The sequence below is a fragment of the Idiotropiscis lumnitzeri genome, chromosome 4 (genome assembly GCF_059441095.1).
Source record: "Idiotropiscis lumnitzeri isolate Australia: NSW breed Sydney's pygmy pipehorse chromosome 4, RoL_Ilum_1.0, whole genome shotgun sequence".
In the NCBI taxonomy this organism is placed as follows: domain Eukaryota; kingdom Metazoa; phylum Chordata; class Actinopteri; order Syngnathiformes; family Syngnathidae; genus Idiotropiscis; species Idiotropiscis lumnitzeri.
The window spans coordinates 23,202,799-23,221,430 of record NC_142394.1 but is presented as its reverse complement, the minus strand read 5'-3'; the positions used below and the strand labels follow the sequence as shown (position 1 = coordinate 23,221,430).

The 18,632-nt window shown below is 39.6% G+C and overlaps 1 protein-coding gene across 1 annotated transcript; it reads right to left on the bottom strand.

Annotated features, from left to right (window-relative positions):
* Nucleotides 1-590: 590 nt before the first annotated feature.
* LOC148338620 (uncharacterized) lies at nucleotides 591-18,410 on the bottom strand. Its single transcript, XM_088294950.1, has 17 exons — nucleotides 17,995-18,410; nucleotides 16,806-16,911; nucleotides 15,051-15,264; nucleotides 14,089-14,231; nucleotides 11,772-11,934; nucleotides 11,609-11,664; nucleotides 8,540-8,730; nucleotides 8,196-8,306; nucleotides 7,878-8,003; nucleotides 6,931-7,029; nucleotides 6,689-6,847; nucleotides 4,553-4,992; nucleotides 4,050-4,222; nucleotides 2,858-2,921; nucleotides 2,601-2,791; nucleotides 2,320-2,408; nucleotides 591-1,108 (listed from the first exon to the last, which is right to left on the bottom strand). The coding sequence occupies exons 1-17, from the start codon at nucleotides 18,172-18,174 to the stop codon at nucleotides 1,010-1,012; spliced, it is 2,604 nt and encodes an 867-aa protein (XP_088151076.1). The 5' UTR covers nucleotides 18,175-18,410; the 3' UTR covers nucleotides 591-1,009.
* Between the last annotated feature and the right edge of the window lie 222 nt (nucleotides 18,411-18,632).

Genomic DNA, 18,632 nt, shown 5'->3' with positions numbered 1-18,632 from the left:
CGCAAAACAAACAAAAACTAATAAAAAAATGAATAATGACTTGTTTTGTGATAATCACCCTCCAGTGACCTGAACCCAAATAATCCTACAATTAAATCTCATACATTTACATAATTAAAAAGCGTAAACACGACTGCACTGGCCCAGGGATTTCCTGACTGAAAGAAAAAAAAAATCAAACATTGCCAGTAGGTTTTGTCCAGTGTCGGAACAAACTGTAAGAAGAGCTCATGCTTGGCTCATTAATTATGCAAGCTTTTGTTTTGGTTCGTTTTCTCCCTTCCATACGCGGGCTCACTTCTTGTATTTTTTCATACCATTTGTTCCACTTTTCGCCTGGATAGGGATTGCCTATGGGTATGAAAAGTGCTAAATAAATCATAATGTTTCCTCTGGTGAACTATGAGGCATGTCAAATGGATTTTTTCGCATCAAAACCAAAGGCGGCAGTGGCACGAAAGAAACGTGATGTGGTTCAAATTCTAATTGGATTGCAATTTAACCGTGACAACGACCTTATCCTGAGGTTAAGTAATCACTTCCAACCATATTGTCTTCAATTTCAAAATATAATTCATGAAGGCAACAACAATAGTTGAAATTCAGTTTTATTAAAAATGACATTTCAATACAGTTCATATTTGACATTTTTCAAGTTTTCTGCTGTGATTTGTAACATCTCTTGGTGGAAATAAGTCCTGCCGATCAGGATACAAAAAGTCACCCGACTGATGGGTGAAAAAGTGACACCAAAATATTCTTAAAAAAACAAAAAAGTGAAAGAAATGAAATGTCTTCTTTTTGCTGAAAAATCACCGTGTCGCAACAGCAATCCCACTATTATTCATTTTTAAAAAAAACCTGATGCAAAATTCACATTCGTTTAATTTGAGGTAAAAAATAATCAGAAAGTGCTGACTGGTTTGAAAGTTTAAGGCATTTCAAAATGTTTAATAAATAATTAGACATTATATAATTAAAAAAACAGCACTAAAAAGACATTCACAGATCAGGCGATGAGGTTGGTCACGTTCTGCAGGGCGGCAGCACTCCGGTTCAGGGAATGCTCGTGAGGGAATAATTCTCGCAGGAGGAATGACAGCAGCATCTGAAAACCGAGGGGGGGGGGACACACCAGAATACTAAAAAAAAAAAAATGTTTGAAGGAATGTGCATAAGCTATCCCATATTTACGCTTATATTATTGTAAAGCATTTATTCAGCAAAGTAAGCTTGATTGAATCATGTAAATTGAAGTTGTCGGAAATAGAGCGGAGGTGCAAGGGCAGGAGCCGTGTCCTTGCCACAGGAGAGCAGCAGGAACATCTTACACAATACAAGTGGTTGATTGTTGAAACTTTTGGCGCTGAAGAAGAAAAACACGTCTGCGTTATTGTCAGTGCAATGACTTGTATCGCGTCAAGGTTATCACATTGCTGGTGTGTGCTCCCCCAACCTTTAGAGCAGCAACAGCTTTGTAACTTGGGACCTCTCTAAGGAAATTAAAAAAAAAAAAAAGGAGGATTCCAGCAGAATGTGCTTCAGTTCAGAACGGAAGGGAGATCAGATCGTAACTGTGCACATTGCTGTTCCGTTCTCATTCACAAGAAATACTCTAAGTCTCTTGTCATCCTTCTTTGTCTGTTGTTTATTGAACCTAACAAAAATTTTAGAAAATGTGCAATAAACTTCAATATTACATTCCTGATTGGATCAGAAACCGCAATTAGCATTTGAAGGCTCAACACAGAATAGAATTAGAATAGCGTAAGTACTGGAGTATCTATTCGGGCCCGACCAATCACTCGGCTGACCACTATTATCTCCTTTAAAATCGACAAAAATTGGCAGTTTTTTATGTTATGTTTTTGCAGCATGAGACAAAGATAAAAACATGAGAAAAAAAACCTGCTAACTTTTGCTGATTTTTCTCGCTGTTGTAAAGGTAACCGAGGACAATCGAGGAAAGGAAAATATTGTAAAACAGTCAACTGTGCTTACTGTAATTCAAAATCCTAACAAAGCTCTTCCATTCATTATTTATACTTTTAAATTAAAATAATTGGCCAATTAGGCTGTTATCAAAATTACGGCAACAAACCCGCCCCCCAAAAAAAATATATATATATTTCGGTCATACGCTAGTATGTAGTGTATGTCAGTTTGCACTTTCATGCCCAATTTAGCTTCGGTTACGAGTAATCTTTTGGACTTGCAGCACACATTGTTTCAGTATTGGATCATATTTACATTGCACATTTGTTTTTTTTTTTTAAACATCATTCTCTTGATAAACCAGAAAAAAAAACGGTTACTTACATAAACGAGTGCTTTGTTTTTCTCAGCGTCCTGAAAGAGGTTAAAAACATTCTCCATGTCCGTCTTCTTGAGGACCAGATAGTGTGAATCTAACAAGAGGGAGGGTATCACATTAAGATTGAAACCATTCAATTATTTCCACTCTAATCACTACGTAAAGATTTTGAGTCGACTCCATCGATACACATAATCCACGATATAAAAATGAGGAATGAGTGAATGATTGCAAACATAGGTAGTGATTGCTGATCTTGCATAATTAGGGGCAGTGAGGCGCCTACAGCGAGCGCTGATGAGGTTGTGGGCTCGCTCGCGTGTCTCGCTTTTCTCGTCATCAGTGCGAGGCGGCGCCTGTGCTGAAGGAGAAACAGCCGCGGGGGTCTGCGGCCACGCTTTGTCGCACAGGGTTTGGATATACGCCGCCATCTGCTCCTCGCTCGGGTTCATCTTGTTCAGGAAGGAGTTGACTTTCCTGCACAAACCGACGGCGTCAATAGACGGCGGGATGCAACCAGCAGGAGGTCGAGACTCCACTCACTTTTTCAAAATGGGCATGACGGGTTTCAAAATGGCGTCAAATATGTTAATGAGAATGGAGTTTCCTATGAAGACAACAACAGGGTTAGTGGATATCGTGATGCCTCGAGTGCAGTACCATGTTGCGCCACATCATGTTGAGCAGCACTGGTTGTCGATTGAACGTAATCAATATCAATAGAAAGAGGCAGAGAATGTACCTACTAGTAATATTTGTTATTCCCAGCAGAGAGAATATATTTCCTTAAGTATTGTTGTATGCTCTGTTTCTGTGTTAAAGTAGCAATAGTAGTTCAAGTGTAGTAGTACCCAAGGATCACTGTCCCTGCGTTTTAGGACTGAACAGAAAAGCCAACACCTCTTGGTGGTTTACCACAGCATGGCGCGAGTCACCAAAACTCAACACAAAACTCGCAATTACGCCTACGCAAACTCTCTTTTGACAGCACAGCTTGACGCTGTTTGACTTCCAACTGTCGCTTGTCGCCAGAGGCCAACAAAACCTTCCACAATCAACATGTTTTACATCAAGCCATCTATAAATAGTAACAAGCTGACTAAACGTTTGCGGTGCCTTTGAGGTGTAAATGAGCTACAGGGATCGCCCGCATAGTCACGGTTCAACATTCACGAATACACCCAAGCGATTTGTTGAACCTCCCCGTTTGCATATTTAGCACTTTTTGAGTACTAAAACCGTAGACTGTCAGACGTAAATTCAAAGGTTCAGCAAAGGTCAAATTAAGGTCACCTTTAGAGGTTTTTGAGCTTTTTATGTTCAAGTGATTCTTAACTGCATGTGAAGGCTCATTTTCATGCACGCATGCAAAATCTAATTATTTATTTTTAAGGTAAATGTACGATGAGTTTGTAATATTAAAGCGTTTATAAATTAAAGACAAACTAGTTTGGTAAAGTATAATAAATTGTATGACGTGTGCAGTGGCATGGCAAAGTGAGTGACAACACAAACATGCTCATTTAATCATCGTGTGTGAGTTGAGGCCTACAGAAGCTCCTTGCAAGTGTTTTCATTTTGTATTTGTGTTTCACAGTTCGGCCCATTCAATAATCACTGAACGAGCCTCACGATAACCCCCTCCAAGGAGCAGCATATCTGAAGATCGCATGCAATAAAAATGTTTGCGCTATTGACAGTACAGCGGTGGGCTTTACAGTTAAAAGGAACAAACCTGAAATTTCTTTGAGCAGATCAAAAATGGCTTTGGTGGCCTCCAGCTGTTCCCAGGTGCCTTGACTCCTGGTGTAGTGCGACTCGTCCCCCCTGGCTGAGACCACCTGCTCCTTCCCTTTGGATTTGTTAGTCCCACAGGACAACCTGGGGCTTGTCTTCTCCTTCTTAGCCCTTCCCAATAAATACAACAAAGTCAGCATTTTATACTCACTGGAAATTCAGAACAAAAAACAATAGTGCAATTTGTTCATGCTAGATGCACAGACGGTGCTGATGCTATGCTATTTGTATTGTTACCAGGGCTGTTATTATAGTTTGGGAATTTAAATTATAGTTAGTTTTTAATTTCATTTGTTTTACGTTGTTTTAATTAGCTTTTCGGGTGGTTAGTTTAGTCTTTATTAGTTTGAGTTTTTTTCAAAAACAATTTTAGTATAAAATTTTGCCGCCATTGTGTGGCATCTAGAAAATTGCAAAGCAAGCAGTTAAAGGGTTGCCGACCTGGCATTGAAATGCAACCACGATGGGCTACTGGAGGCATCCTCCCCGTGAAGGTCTCCTTCGCGACTGCAGCTTGCAGTGTACTCCAACAGGGATGGGTCCTCGTCGATGTGGTTTTTAACTGAGGCCAGCGACTCCTGCGATCTGGATCGGGTTAGTCCCTTGAGGATCATTTTAAAGTGCGTTAAGGGATTATCGGAATCCTCCCCTTTTTCCTGGGAACAGCTTCCACTGGAAGAGTCTGAGCTTAAAGACGGGACCGGTTCCTTTTCAATTTCCTCGTCGTCTTCCTCGGGTGTCTCACATGAGGAGATGACGATGGTGGGAACGGAAACACCACTAGCGACACAGCTTGTATCGGTGGCGCCGGGGAATTTCCCCAAACCTTCTGCAGACGTAATGATGAGTTCTCTGGAGGCTTCCGTCGGCGGGGTAGTGCTCTGGAAGGAATATAATCAATTTGGGTTCAAGCAGCAGAGTTGAAAACAGAGACATTGTGACTCATTAGGAAAAGCCATTGAAATCCTTGCTATCCCGTTTAAGGTCTGTGTACTACAGGACTCTGATCCTCCTCACAAGTAAGACTAAGAATTCTGCACACTAGTGGAATGACTGGTTACGACTGCACATTAGTGGGACAACTACATGTTACTTATGAGGAAACTTCGTGCACTAGGAAACAACTCGCACTTTTATGCTCGAATTAAAGCAAAATATGCTTCCAATATTAGTCATTAAACCTGCTTCTTTTCATGCATTATATTTTTTCTATTAACAGATTGATGCATTTTATTTTGAATTGAATTGTAGAGGTTGCAATTTGCATTTTTTAAAATGAAATTTCAAATGCATTTATTGTGCTCTTACAAAAGAAAAGTCTGATGTTTAGAGGAGTGAGTTCACGTTTCCATTTTTATTAGTTGTCAAAACACTGACGCTTTATTATTTAAAAACACTCACTTTCAGTGTATTTTAGTTCAAGTCTCTTCGGTGTGTAACTTCTATTACTTTAACTTATTCCTGAGAAAAAACTGATTTGATAAAAATATGTCTGCATTTTAATGTGGATGACTGCATCTCACCCTAAAAAATATGATCTAAAATACAATATCGGGGCTTCATAACTGGAGATGAAACCATTTTGACTTAAGCAGTTCAGTGCAGTTTCCCGCCGCAGCCCACTGAATATGCAAACACATCGTGGACGGCTTATCCCCTACAGACATCACTAAATATGACAGCTTATTTGCTTGTATTTTTATGCACTCAATTTCCTTCAGTGCTTCTTCGCTGTGTGCATACGAGGTGGGATCTCACAAGGACAATAAAAGCATTTTTTTGTAAAAAAAAAAACAATGTCCATGCATGAGCAGCTCTTTAGATTTCTTTGATGCAGTCTCTTCCTAAGTAAGACACTTGTTCAGAACAAATTGAACAGTGTCTGTCACTCAACTGCGAGTCATTTGCGCAAAACAAACAATGAATACTGGACTTAATGAGATTGACAATACAAGAGCTCCATCAAAAATGTGGCCTTTGCAAAGATAATGCTGATGTTTGATTTGCATTGTCAAGAGTTTTTTTTTTTTTTACTTTACAAAGCCAGATTATGGCGTGTGAGTGCTCTCGTAATGGAATTGATGAGCTTGTGCAGGCGAAAAAAAAGCATTTGCCCAATCTATTACAAACTTATTATTTACCATCATTTAGCACATACGAACAACACTACAATGCAAGTTAAAAGAGCGTGAGACAGTCACATTGAGAAGAGGTGCTAAGGAATACTTAAGCAAGTGTTTTTAGTATGCAGGAGCGGTAAAAACAAAAATACACAAACAAATCTTTTGATATACATTCGAATATTTTACACCTATAGTAGGTGAGTTTGGAACGCGACGGCCACAATAAAGTGTGTTTCAATATACTGTAGTAGTAAAAGAATTCATTTTCAAAGTTGAGTTTAGTGGAGTTATGAGCAAGAGTGGTTAAGGTGATTTATATTGGGGGGGAAATATTTTATTATTTTTATTTTATTTTTCGTAATTTTTAGCAGGTTGTTCGTGTAGGTACATTTTTACCACAAACTTGGCCATTGGACCGCAGTTGTCATGAAATAACTGAAATGAACAATGTTACCTCTTCATCCTCTTGTCCAGGTGTCAGGAAGTAAGCCAAGCCGCTCAGCAAGCCCCACACGCCTCCGTAATGCTGCTCCTCATTCAGCAGCTTGTCCAGTGGACAGAGGAACTGGAACACTGGTAGTGTGTGTCCAATCAGGGTGTCACAAATTAATTCCTGGCAAGGCAAACATCAAAATGTTGTGTCAGGAGTCACGCATCTAATTATTTTTTGAGGTTTGTTTGTGTGTTTCTTTTCACCTGAAGAAAGCGCTCCACAGAGACTTTCGCTTCTTCTTTGGACTCGTCACTGACCTCCAGCTCATTGACCTCCAAAATACTGGGCAAGCTTGTGGAGTCCTGGGAAAAATAAAAACAATCGAGCATCAATCAACATGAAGGAATGACTAAACATTTCCCACTGACGGTCACAAAAATGGAGGGAAGAGCTTAGGGAATGCTAAAACTCATTAAATATGTAATATGAAAAAAACTAAGTTGAGTTATTGACATGGGTCCCAAAGTTTGTAATTATCGATAGATGCCACAAGATGTTTCCAAAGCACTTTTTTTTTCTATTAGACATACCAATGTCCTCCCTAGATGAAGATTCCCCCTCAGTTAAAAATAAATGCTCGGCAAGATGCCATCAAATGATGCCAAAGGTGGGCACATTAGCAAATTTCTGTCAGGCAGTTGGCCACAAATGTTTGGCTGATTGGTTTTACTTTGATTCAAAATTTGACTCGCTGGTAAACTATAGTCATAACTTGTACCTATGGCGAGAAAGCAATGCGTGGAGAGCCTCTGACATTGAAAAGCACAAATGCAATATCCGCACGGTGATGCGATGATAATTCACTCTCACCCGTTTGCTGTCTTTGTGGCAATGCATTTTTACCTTGACAATCACACCATGTTTATGTGGTTCAATAAAAACTAATACAGTACAGTATATTGTATAAGTCTCCTCAAAACCTTAAACAGGGTCAGAGTTTTTCCCATTGCAGCCTGTCGGTAGGTGTGTGGTGCTCAATCGCTTGGTATGAAGAATTGCAATTTGAATGGTGGGAATAAAAAGCACAAGATTTCCTTTTCATGCTCCTTTTTCTCAGTTTGAAATACACAATGAGGTTTAATTCCAATGACAGACTAAAGAAAGAGATCTGATTGGTGTTAAAAGTGAGATCTGTAGCATGCCAAATTACCTGCCACCTGTTTCTGAAATAGATGACATCCGTGTATTTCTTCTTGATGTCCCACTGGAGGTTTTCGGGGCTGTCCCTCTCCTCCAGGTGAACCGTGAAGATTAGCTCCTCATTTTCCCTTTCAGCCTGCAACACAGAGAGAGAGACAGGAGAGAGAGACAGACAGAGAGACAGACAGGAAGAGCGGGAGAGAGGCGGGATGTATATGAACACACCGACTCAAGCCGGGCTTCCAAGGACAGCTTTCACAGAGCCTCTGCTGACAAATAACAGGCCCCCGCAGGACATTCCAGACTGTCAGTGATATTTAGAACTCACATGAGGGATGCTGACAGCCCAGCGGCCAACGCGCCACATTTCATAAGACAGCTTGAATTCCATCATGTCCTCTTGGACGCTTGTCAGGTAGTTCTCCAGATCACTGTCCTCCTAATGGGGTTTGGCCACAAATCAACAATGAGTCGGCCGATCACAAAATGACTCCCTGACTCCTATTAGAGTGTCCTACATCCATGTTTCACATCCTTTATTGAGCCAAGACATGCATTATACCAAACAGAAATGTCCCTACTCCCTACAAAGGGATTTTTAGTCACCTAAAAAGTCAAATCCCAATCCCCGATCTAGTGATTAGAGAGTGGGGAATGATGGGGAAGCCTCACCCGGTCGGAGTCCTGCTGGCTGTGCACGGAGCCCTCCCGGCTGCTGGGCTCGTCCTCGTTATCTGCGTCTCCCTGGGCCGCCATGATCCTCATCACCAGCTCCCGCTCCAGCTTTTTCATTTTCTTCTTCTTGGCCTTCTTGGTCTTCATCTTGTCCACAAATTTCGACCAGCCCGCCTTCAACTTGTTGCCTGACAGAAGGGGAGCGACGCAGATTAGAAAACTTTTACGGATGCGAAAGTGAGGGTGGGGGTGGGGGGAACAGAAGCGGCTCCTGTGCTTCTATTATCGAGATTATAAGTAATGAATTCTATTTCGACCTTTGATAGAAGCAACAGCAATAAATGTGTTCCAATGCGTAATAACTTTGCAGCAAGATGCCTGATAAACAACCCGACTTGCTCATGATGTGTGTACAAATACATCTCATTAGGGCGCTTGTTTGTCCACATCATATAAACTCGAGCTGGTGTTGCATAAATATGTACAAGGCTCATTACCACCGTATCATTATTTGCTTTATTTCACTCATCGATGCCGTGTGCGGCGCGGTGGCGTGACGACGACGAATAAATGAGTTGACATTAGCTGCTTGGACAAACAACAGAGAAACTAATTAAAGCACGAAAGGCCCGCTGGTACAAACATGTCACAAATAAAGACAACACCACACGGCTGCTGATTAAACCAGTCCCCGCGTTCACGATCCGAATAATAATAACGACCCCATCTGCTCTTCCTGATGTCAAAGCCATCTCCCCGTTTGAAAGCAACTCTTCAATGAAATGTGCACAAAGTTGGAATGGGTGTCAAATCAATTCTTGTCGTGACTTGCCCATCATTCTCATCCAACCACGAGAGCGACATTGATTTGTAGCTCAATTCAAATGTGTTTCAGTTTGCTTGGGAACCCAAGAAGCAGTTAAATATTTGACTTGGATAGTACAGTCATTCCTGTACTCGTAGATGTTTGCAACCACTGTATTGGTGAGACATCAGCCAATTGCAGAAAGGAGTTAGCTGCCTGTTCCGAAAATGTATCTGAAGATTGTCCAAACATGCAAGTTTTTATTAAACGGTATATCTTATTCTTCTTAAAGTGCTAGTCCTGTTTGAACCATGTGCCGTACTCAAAAGGAAAAACAGCAATATGACCAAGCTTCTTCTAGTGTGTATGCAGATATAATGATTGCGAAGCGTACAGTGGGAACATTTAAAGATTTGAAGAGGTCATCCTTGGCTGAAGATGTGTGCTTTGTTCACTTAATGAAATCGTTCGTTGGATTCAGTGCGTTTTGATTTGGAGTTGAATTTTTCCACACATGATGAAAAAAAAAAAAAAAAAAAACACTATATAGAGATATTTTTTTTTGAATTTACATTTTTATGTTTAATTTGCACAAATTTGTTAGAAGTGTATTATTGTAAGACGCGTACAAATACTCAAGGAATAAGAGACAGTTTACCATTCAAAAGAGATGTCATTTAAATAACGGTGAACTTGAAAGTAACAGTATATTGTTCAGTAGACGAAAAAAAAAAAATGCAGCTTTGGCTGACATTTGGGGGGAAAAAAAATAGAGATAATTTGGGGAGGGGAAAAAATAGTTGGCTTTTTACAAAAAACACATAGCGAAAATTCACTAAACCATGGTCCAAAAACTGCCGTTTATACAGTACCAAGTATAAACTCTACCGTCTAGCCCAACAGAATACATGCAGGGATGTAAACAATCAATTGGCTTCAACAATTATTCAAGTGACCATCTTACTATATCCTAACATACGGCTGGTATGTCAAGATTTAATTCTAATGAAAAATATTCCTTCAATCACTTAATCTGTTGTTGATAACTGTCAGTCTTAGCTAGGAGCATACAATTAAAAACAACAGAAGCTTCATTAAATCACATCCAGCGGCTTGTCAACAGGACTTCAAGCGTAGGATGCCTTTACTTCAAACAACACAGGCAGTGATAAGAAACGGCTCGTTCGATGCTTTGTCACATAAACAATAGCACTTGTCGCACAGCGCGGGTACAAAAAGGAGCAATGGAACATAAATACGGCCCATCTCGAAAACAGATCGTCTGCTCCAGATAGAGACACGCAAGTCACCGGCAAACAACAAGAAACTCTTCAATTATTCATTAAATACTGAAAATATTTCCTTCAGTCTTTGTCGGTGTGAATGCCATTTTCTATTTCAAAGTGGATGTGGCACAAATTATACATTAAGAACACGACAATGATGTCTCATTCTTTTTAAGACCACGTCCTCGTATTTCCACGTCAAGCAAATCTATACCAAAACAGAGAAAGTAATTTTGAGGAAGTACACTCGAATGCTAGATAGTTGTACAAATATGTTGGAAATAATTGAATTCATTAATTGTAGAATTGGAGACTTGAAGTTGGAAAGGCTTGAATTGGTCAAGAAACATTGAAGGAGATAAATATGTGAAATTTTACCGTGGAAATGTGGTAAATGGATATGTACACGTCTTGAATGAGCTGAAAATTTAAAAACTGGAAAAGCTTGAATCGGTTAAGCAATGGGGAAGAAGTAGGTCAATATGTAAAATGTCTTCATTTTGAAATTTTAGATTTAGGTTAGAAAGCACAATACAATACAAAAGGAAGAGAAGGCCCCCTACGAAATTGTAGTCGCGGTCACCTCGAGAGACAATACAGTATTCACTAGGGATGTAAAGATTCACCGAAAAATCGATTTAATATCAATATAATCGGCTCAAAATATGCATCGATATAAAAATAAATAAATAAAAGAATCGATTTGCAACGCCGTTGTCTCATGTCTGTGCTGTAAACAAACTTCACACTTGCGCAAGAAACATCTATGCTAATGTCCATAAGATTTATGCAAATTTCAGGTAGCGGAAGACTCATTTGAAAAAAAATTTAGTTCAACATTTTGATGTTTTAATTTTAAAGGTTGACTCCTATTTTTCATGGACATTTTGTGTGGATTGTTTAGTAAATCTCAGCTGAGAGTGACAAATAAAAAGCTTGAAGAACGCTCCAAAGCGCTCCAAACTTCAAACAGACCTTTGCCTTTGCACTTCGTCCTGGTGCTGGTGGACACTTCCACTCCCTCCAAGTTCCTAAAAAAGAGACAAGGCAGTCACTGCCACACACGCTCGCTTGTGCGCTTACTGACGATAACGATGCACGGAATCAAGCCGTGCATGAAATGACAGTTGCAACTCACACTTGAGCGTTGTCGCCCTCCTGCGAGGCCAGAGAGGCTTGTTCCGGGTCGGAAGCACTCAGTTCTTCCGTAGAACCTTTAGTAGAGACGCTGTCAAGCTGGCTCACCACCAGCTGGTTCAGGTTGTCGGGGTCTGACAGCCATGTCACCAACAGGCCCAAACCTGAGGAGAGTGGAAAAAAAAGCAAAAAAAAAAAAAAACACCAACACTTCATAGTTGATATGCACCCTCCAATGAGACTCAAGACAAGACAGTTACAGAGAAAGGTTTTACTTTGTTAAATTTCTAACTGTTTGTTTGCACCACCATTACATCAATATAGTTATTTTTACAGATTTTTAACGTATAAAGTCACAGATCTTGTAAGGTTTAATCACTATAACGTCTATGCAAATTTTCTTTAACCTGCCGATGGTGTTTTGCCATTATGTGGGTGAACATGATGTTTAAATAAATATTTAAATCAAACTTTCTTTGATTTTATGCGTCAGTTAAACAGTAAACTAAAAGAGACAAATAAACAGCTTGAAGCAAGCACACGTTCCCTCTGATTTGGTGCTCTGCGAGGGAATCTTCTTTTCCTATCCTCAAAGAGATGTTATACAAGTCACCAAAAAGATCCTTTATTTGCCGTCACATTGTTGGCGCCAGCAGTGAACACCTTCTGACGCAGAAAAAAAAATTGCTCATTTCCTCTTTTTTTTTTTTTATTGCTCATTTGGAGCAATAAACACAAATTCTTTGCCGGGGGTAGAAAAAAAAAAAAAAAAAAGAAAATACAATCAACCAGCCCCAATGGACAGATTATCGAGGCTCCAAGTTCATTCATAATTCAAATTCATGTCATTTGATATTTGTCTGTACGAGTTTAAAACAAATGCAGTTTCCGGAAATCAATAGTTCATTTTACGGTAGCTTATCATTTGTGTGGAATAAACAAGTGAGACGAGAGTGAAGTGACAACTCAGACTATACATATAGACATATAAACAATTTATCAACAAGTGGCACATTTTTATGGGCTCCAATTAATCAAAGTCCTCTCAAATGTATGCTGGCTAATTACAACTGAAAGAAACAGCATTAATGTTGGACTAAATTGCCGTGCAATTTTTGCCAACTCAATTATATGGCATATGAATAAAATTTCTCATCAATACCTCTTTGATTGCAAGCCAACAGGAATAGAAGCAGCCTGCACTTGGGCGATAATTCTTCAATTATGGCCATAAAAAGCATTCATTGTAAATGCAGTGCAATAGCAAAAACTTGCAAAAGATAAGATTTTATATTGTTGTATTAAAAGACAAAACAGCCCTCAAGGGAGATAATAAATCTGTGCACACAGACTCTTCGACAAAAAAAAAAAGCTTCAAATTCACGCCAAAAGCGCTAAAAAAAAAACCAACTAAATCCACTAACAAAGGATTACACTATAGCGTATAACACTCAGTGGCGTGCGCACCTCTGAAAGAGAGAAAAGAAAAGTCGGACATGTTTTGGCACGTGACACTCCAAAAGATGATGTATATGTATGGTAGGGCTGACCGATTTTGGGAAAAATTTGTATTGCGATTTTTCTGGCAGTTATTGCAATTTCGATTTGATCAGCCATTTTCTTAACAATGAACAGTGACATTAACAGACATGACAGAAAATGCATTCATATAATTAAAAACAATAAAAGCTATTGCTGTAATAATGAAAGGGTACCAAAGAGGTTTTGTGAGGGGGGCAGTTCTTCCTCAAGTTTTTAGAAACTACTTTCTGTCCAGTATAATTTTGTATTTATGCATATTTGTGTATATTGTGTAGATGATTTTCTATGATTTTCACTGAGTATCATGACAATAAAGGGAATTCTGATTCTAATACAGGTGACTCGAAATTGCATTGACTGAGATTGCGAAAAAATTTAAACGATAAAGTAAACATTTTTTTCTGGTGAATGAGGAGATTCTACCCTTCTTGTATTTTTTTTTGCTTATATTGTTAAAGGCCACAATATTCAGTGGATAGCTGGCATTATGGGAAATTCTGCTTTGAAAACGGCTGCCAGTCATTAAAGGCAATTATGAACATTTTCATGGGGAGCGTCAATTTCTCGCATTCACTATTTAGAACAATCTTCGGACCTTATCTTCGCCAATAGTATGCGTTTACTGCACCAACCATTAAAAAGTCATATTGTCAACCTGTCCATAAAAGGGTATGTGTGTAATCCTGCTAACTGATAACAAACAGCATTAAAAAATATATATAACAAAATAAATCCGAGTGTTTGTGTGAGGCCGTCTTCCTTGAAAGCTTCCTTACCCTTTAATGCAACAATCTCGCTCAAGGCACAACGGACCAACTGTTGGCCCCACAGGCGTTCGGGCAGCAGGTTCCGTACCAGAGCGTCCGAGAGTTCACGGAGCAGCGCCATCTCCTCTGCACGGCAGCTGAACAAAATTTCCCTGATGACAAGAAAAGCAAAAGCACAGGGGGAAAAAACATCCCGGGTTTGATAATTGGCCTACAATACTATTTATCAGCGCGGAAGTGAAAAATCACATGCTAAATCTCCAACATGCCAATTTTTAAACATCTTTTTGCAGGAAAAACAGCTATCACTGCAGGTAAAATCCAATAAAGCGAGGTAAATTATTCATGGACGGTAAAACATCCGGAGGTATTTATAGGCACATTATTGAGAGCAAAGAGCAGCTGAGGCAGCAATAATTGGAGGTGTTCTTTTTTTTTTTAAACAAAAAAAATGCACAGCACAGCCTCCAGCACGACAAGCGACACTTGGATTTTAATTTGTCTGGATTTAGAGCACATTTCTTCATTGAGCCATGTTTCCAAGGCACTTATTTGAAATTTTCCAGAATCAAATACACAAACTGTATACATACTGAAATAATGATGACATACAGTCGATAAAGTTCGCTTTTTGGGGGGGGTGGAAGGGTCTTATCCTACTTTACTTATTGAAAATCTATATTCATAAAAATAATATATTATATCACTCCAGTGCCATCTTGTGCCAGGACCAGGAACTATGTTGAAGTGAATTGCAGAGCTACATGTAGTGCTTTGACGCCAGGTTCCGTAATTAACCTCTGAATCCTGTTTCTTTGACATTCATGTTCTGTCGAGTGCCTTGAGAGTGTTCTCATGTAAAATATGTGCCTTGGCTCAATAAAGGTGGCGAAACACCACGTTAATGATCACGGATAACCTCGTGAGGCGATGCTAAGACGGCCGCAAAAATTCAATGAGGTTCTGTTCACCTGTCAGGCTGCTTGGCGTCATGCAAGTGCTGTGTAAGAATGCGAATGGAGCCCACCACCGCTTGGCACACGTCCAAGTCCCGCGTGTGCTGGATCACGCTGTCGATGACAAAATCAAACTCCCCGCCCAGCACCCGGCGCAGCGGCTGGCGCTCGCACGGCTCGGGAACGTCATACCATGGCAACACCAGCCGAGCGTAGGCACACTGGAACACTGCGGAGACCGAAGTTAGAATAGTTTGGGAATTTTCATTACAGTTAGTTTTGTATTTTGTTTAGTTTTCATTAGTTTTAATTACTTTTCAGAGCAGCCTTGTTAGTTTGTATTCCCTTTTTTTTTTAATGCTTCATTTTAGTTTTGCTTTTATTTGTTTTCGTATTGGTTTTATGATTAGTTTTTGGAAAATTGTAAATTTCTTGCGTAAAAGATTTCAAAAACATCATGGTAAATATTGTGTAGTAAAAACTAAAACATATTTTAAAAATGACCATTCACAAATCAAATACAGCTATTGCATAACAGACCACAGAATACACTAAGTGTAGTGAATAATGCCGCTTTTAAAGTTCGATAAATAACAACCTAAAGTCTTAAAGCTAGGATGGTCTCACTTTCCATTCTTTGCTTCCAACTTTCAAAGTGAATTTGTGCCTCGAATTCCTGATTAGATCTAAGAAACGCGGATGCACTGTGAAGTATTTGTATTTTTTTTTTTTTTTTATGTATGAACTAAAAAAACAACAGTTCTTGATATCAAGCATCACGTTTCAGGCTGAGTTACATGACAAACGCAGGAAAGCGTGGCTGTTGCCGAGGCATTTTCTTTGCTGCCACTAGATCAAGTCTAGCCATTGCGGGCAATCAGCTTAGCACGGCGTGGTTGCAACAGAGATAGGAAGAGACTGAAAGAGTCACAGAAAGGCATATAAGTGAACCAGACAGGCAACCAGTCCAGGGTGTGATAAATACAATAAATGATTAATATGCGCTTTTAGATTCTCATAGTGGTGCTAGTTTCCAAGATCTTGTAAACAAGTCCAAAATATTGTGTATTAAGAATACGATTCCTTTACAGAATATTGGGGGGAAAAAATGCATCATAGAGTTTTTCCAATCAAAAATGAACAAATGAAATATAAGGTGAGTTTCTTAACACTTCCCTGTAAATCATCTCTCTCACACACGCGCGCATTGTGCGCAGAACTATATCACGAGGACAAAAGAACAAACCAAATTCACAAGTGTTATGATTTTACAAGTACACTAATCGAGGCAACTTACAAGCTCCCTTATTTCCTACTCAGAGTTACGACATCCTCTGCAGCCGAGTCGTAAAGAGACATTTATTAAAGGCGGTGAAAACACGCGTCAGTGAAGCGTGCAAAGCAGGCATGTTACTTCCTGCTCAAGCTTATCTATGAATATGATCCATATTTTTGGTAGGTGGGGTTTTCCCCCTTTTTTCTTGCCTGATGCTCCTCCTAATTAGGAACATGACCTCCTTAAAATGTGTCAAGTCACAACATAACACTGCATTTGCTGCCATAACACAACTAGAAGGGAACCAAACCGACTAGATTAAAAAGCGTCATTAAAAACAATGGTTGCCCACCAATGCAAAGCAAATTTGTGAGTAAATTGAGGCAGAATTGTCATTATTTCAATTTAGATACTTTTTGTGCGTCAGATTTTACTAGTATAACCTGTTTAGCCACGCTCAATAAAGTTAAAAAAAAAAACTGCATTACACCCACCATGCTGCAGAGATCTTTTGACATGAGGGTAGTGGCAGCCCAGCGAGCCCCCGGGGTTGTCATCTTCTGCAGTTAAGTTGCTACTCAAACGCTCAGCAAAAGTCTCCTGGGGAACAGAAAAACTCATGAGGGTCTTGATCTACACTTCATGATTCCATTAGTCTAAGATATGTTGAATTTACTGTCACAAAATCAAGGCAGCTGGGATTTTCTTATCTGATGAAATTATTGTGTTTTACTTGTTTTTCCCCCAAAACCTTAAAAATGGCTCAACTGACCAACAAACTGACAATTTCACCAAAGACCTGCTTTAAGTAATCTGGTGATAAGTTCTTGAGTAAATGTTTCACTTATCTGAATTTAACTTGAGTATTTATTTTTCTCACGACTTTGCTTTTTCTCCCTTTTAATACTGAATATCTGTACTTTTCTACTCCTACTTTGTGAAAATAGGCTTGTACTTTTAGCCGTTTGAAGGTTTGACAGCGATTTTGGTGTCTAAAAACAGGGACAGCAACAATATAGAATGTTAACCACAAAGCATGAGACTGCAATGGAAACAAAATTGGAGAAGCAAGTTATTCCCCATCTATTGCATTAATGTTTGACGTAGGCTCCAAGAATGAAGAATGATTTGTTGCTAATACAGTATCATTAGCCAGCCCAAAAAAGAAAATTGTTTTGTTGTTTTAGTGCTTTGTTTTGCTTTTTAGTCTTTTTATTTTTTGGGTCTGATAGTGTTTTGTTTTTTAAAGTCTAACAAAGAAAAAAAGTACAACTCCAATATCATTTTCTTTCCAGTTATCATTAGCTAAAATATTTTTGGTTATCAGTTCAAGGTATTAGCAAAGCAATGAGGATAGATTTTACACAAATTTTGTGTGATTTTAACATTATCCGAAGTATAAATCAAGACTGAAGCTAGATCTGTTTAGCACCTGTTCGTTTCAGAAAATGTAAAAGTCAATTAACAACTTAAGCTCTAGCATCTCTCATTAGTGATGCATGATTGTACTACAGCTTCAGTTGTGAAAGTGTTCCAGAATGAAAGTTGAGGATATTTTGAACGTGTACTTCTACTCAAGTCCAAGGTGAGTACTTTGCCACTTGTGACACTCCTTTACTTCGTTACTTGCCACCATAGTCAAGTCGAACCGTAAATTACAACTCGCAGCATTTGTCCGTTCACCTGGAGAGGCTCGTCGTCGGTTTGCGTGCTGTTCTCCCGGCCGCTGTTGGCCAGCAAAACGGGCGCGGAAATGCAAAGAAAGAAGAAGCAAACAAAATACTGAGCCAGAGCTCGACCCGAATCGGTCAAGTACCAAAGCAGGCCCAGCGTCACCGCGATGGAGACGCGCCATCCAAACATCTTTTCCTCGTCCTTCTCGCCCTTTTCCTCCTCACCACGGCCTCGCTCGGCCCCGAGCGCCAACCTGGATCGGAATGCTGGCACCTCGGTCCGGCAGCATGGCGAAAACAGGTGGCGAAGAGACGACGTTGTTGAGCCCAAGTCGGAAAACGCAAAACAGGCGGCGGAGAAGCAGCAAAGTTTGGCAACCCGGCTACTTGAATGTCGGGCTGTGATTGGCTGAGCCAGGTCTGCTTCAGGGTGAAGGCGCCACCTACATGTCACTTCGTGTAACTACGGACTGAAGATTTCATCAGCTAAAATAGATAGATAGATAGATAGATAGATAGATAGATAATTTATTTCTAACAAATAATGTGTCTTTTTCCATCTCTGTAATCCAGAAATTTATAGTGACAGACAGAATCTTCCATTCGCTGGAAAAAGTATTTAATTGTCATGTGTCTCTCCATTTTGTG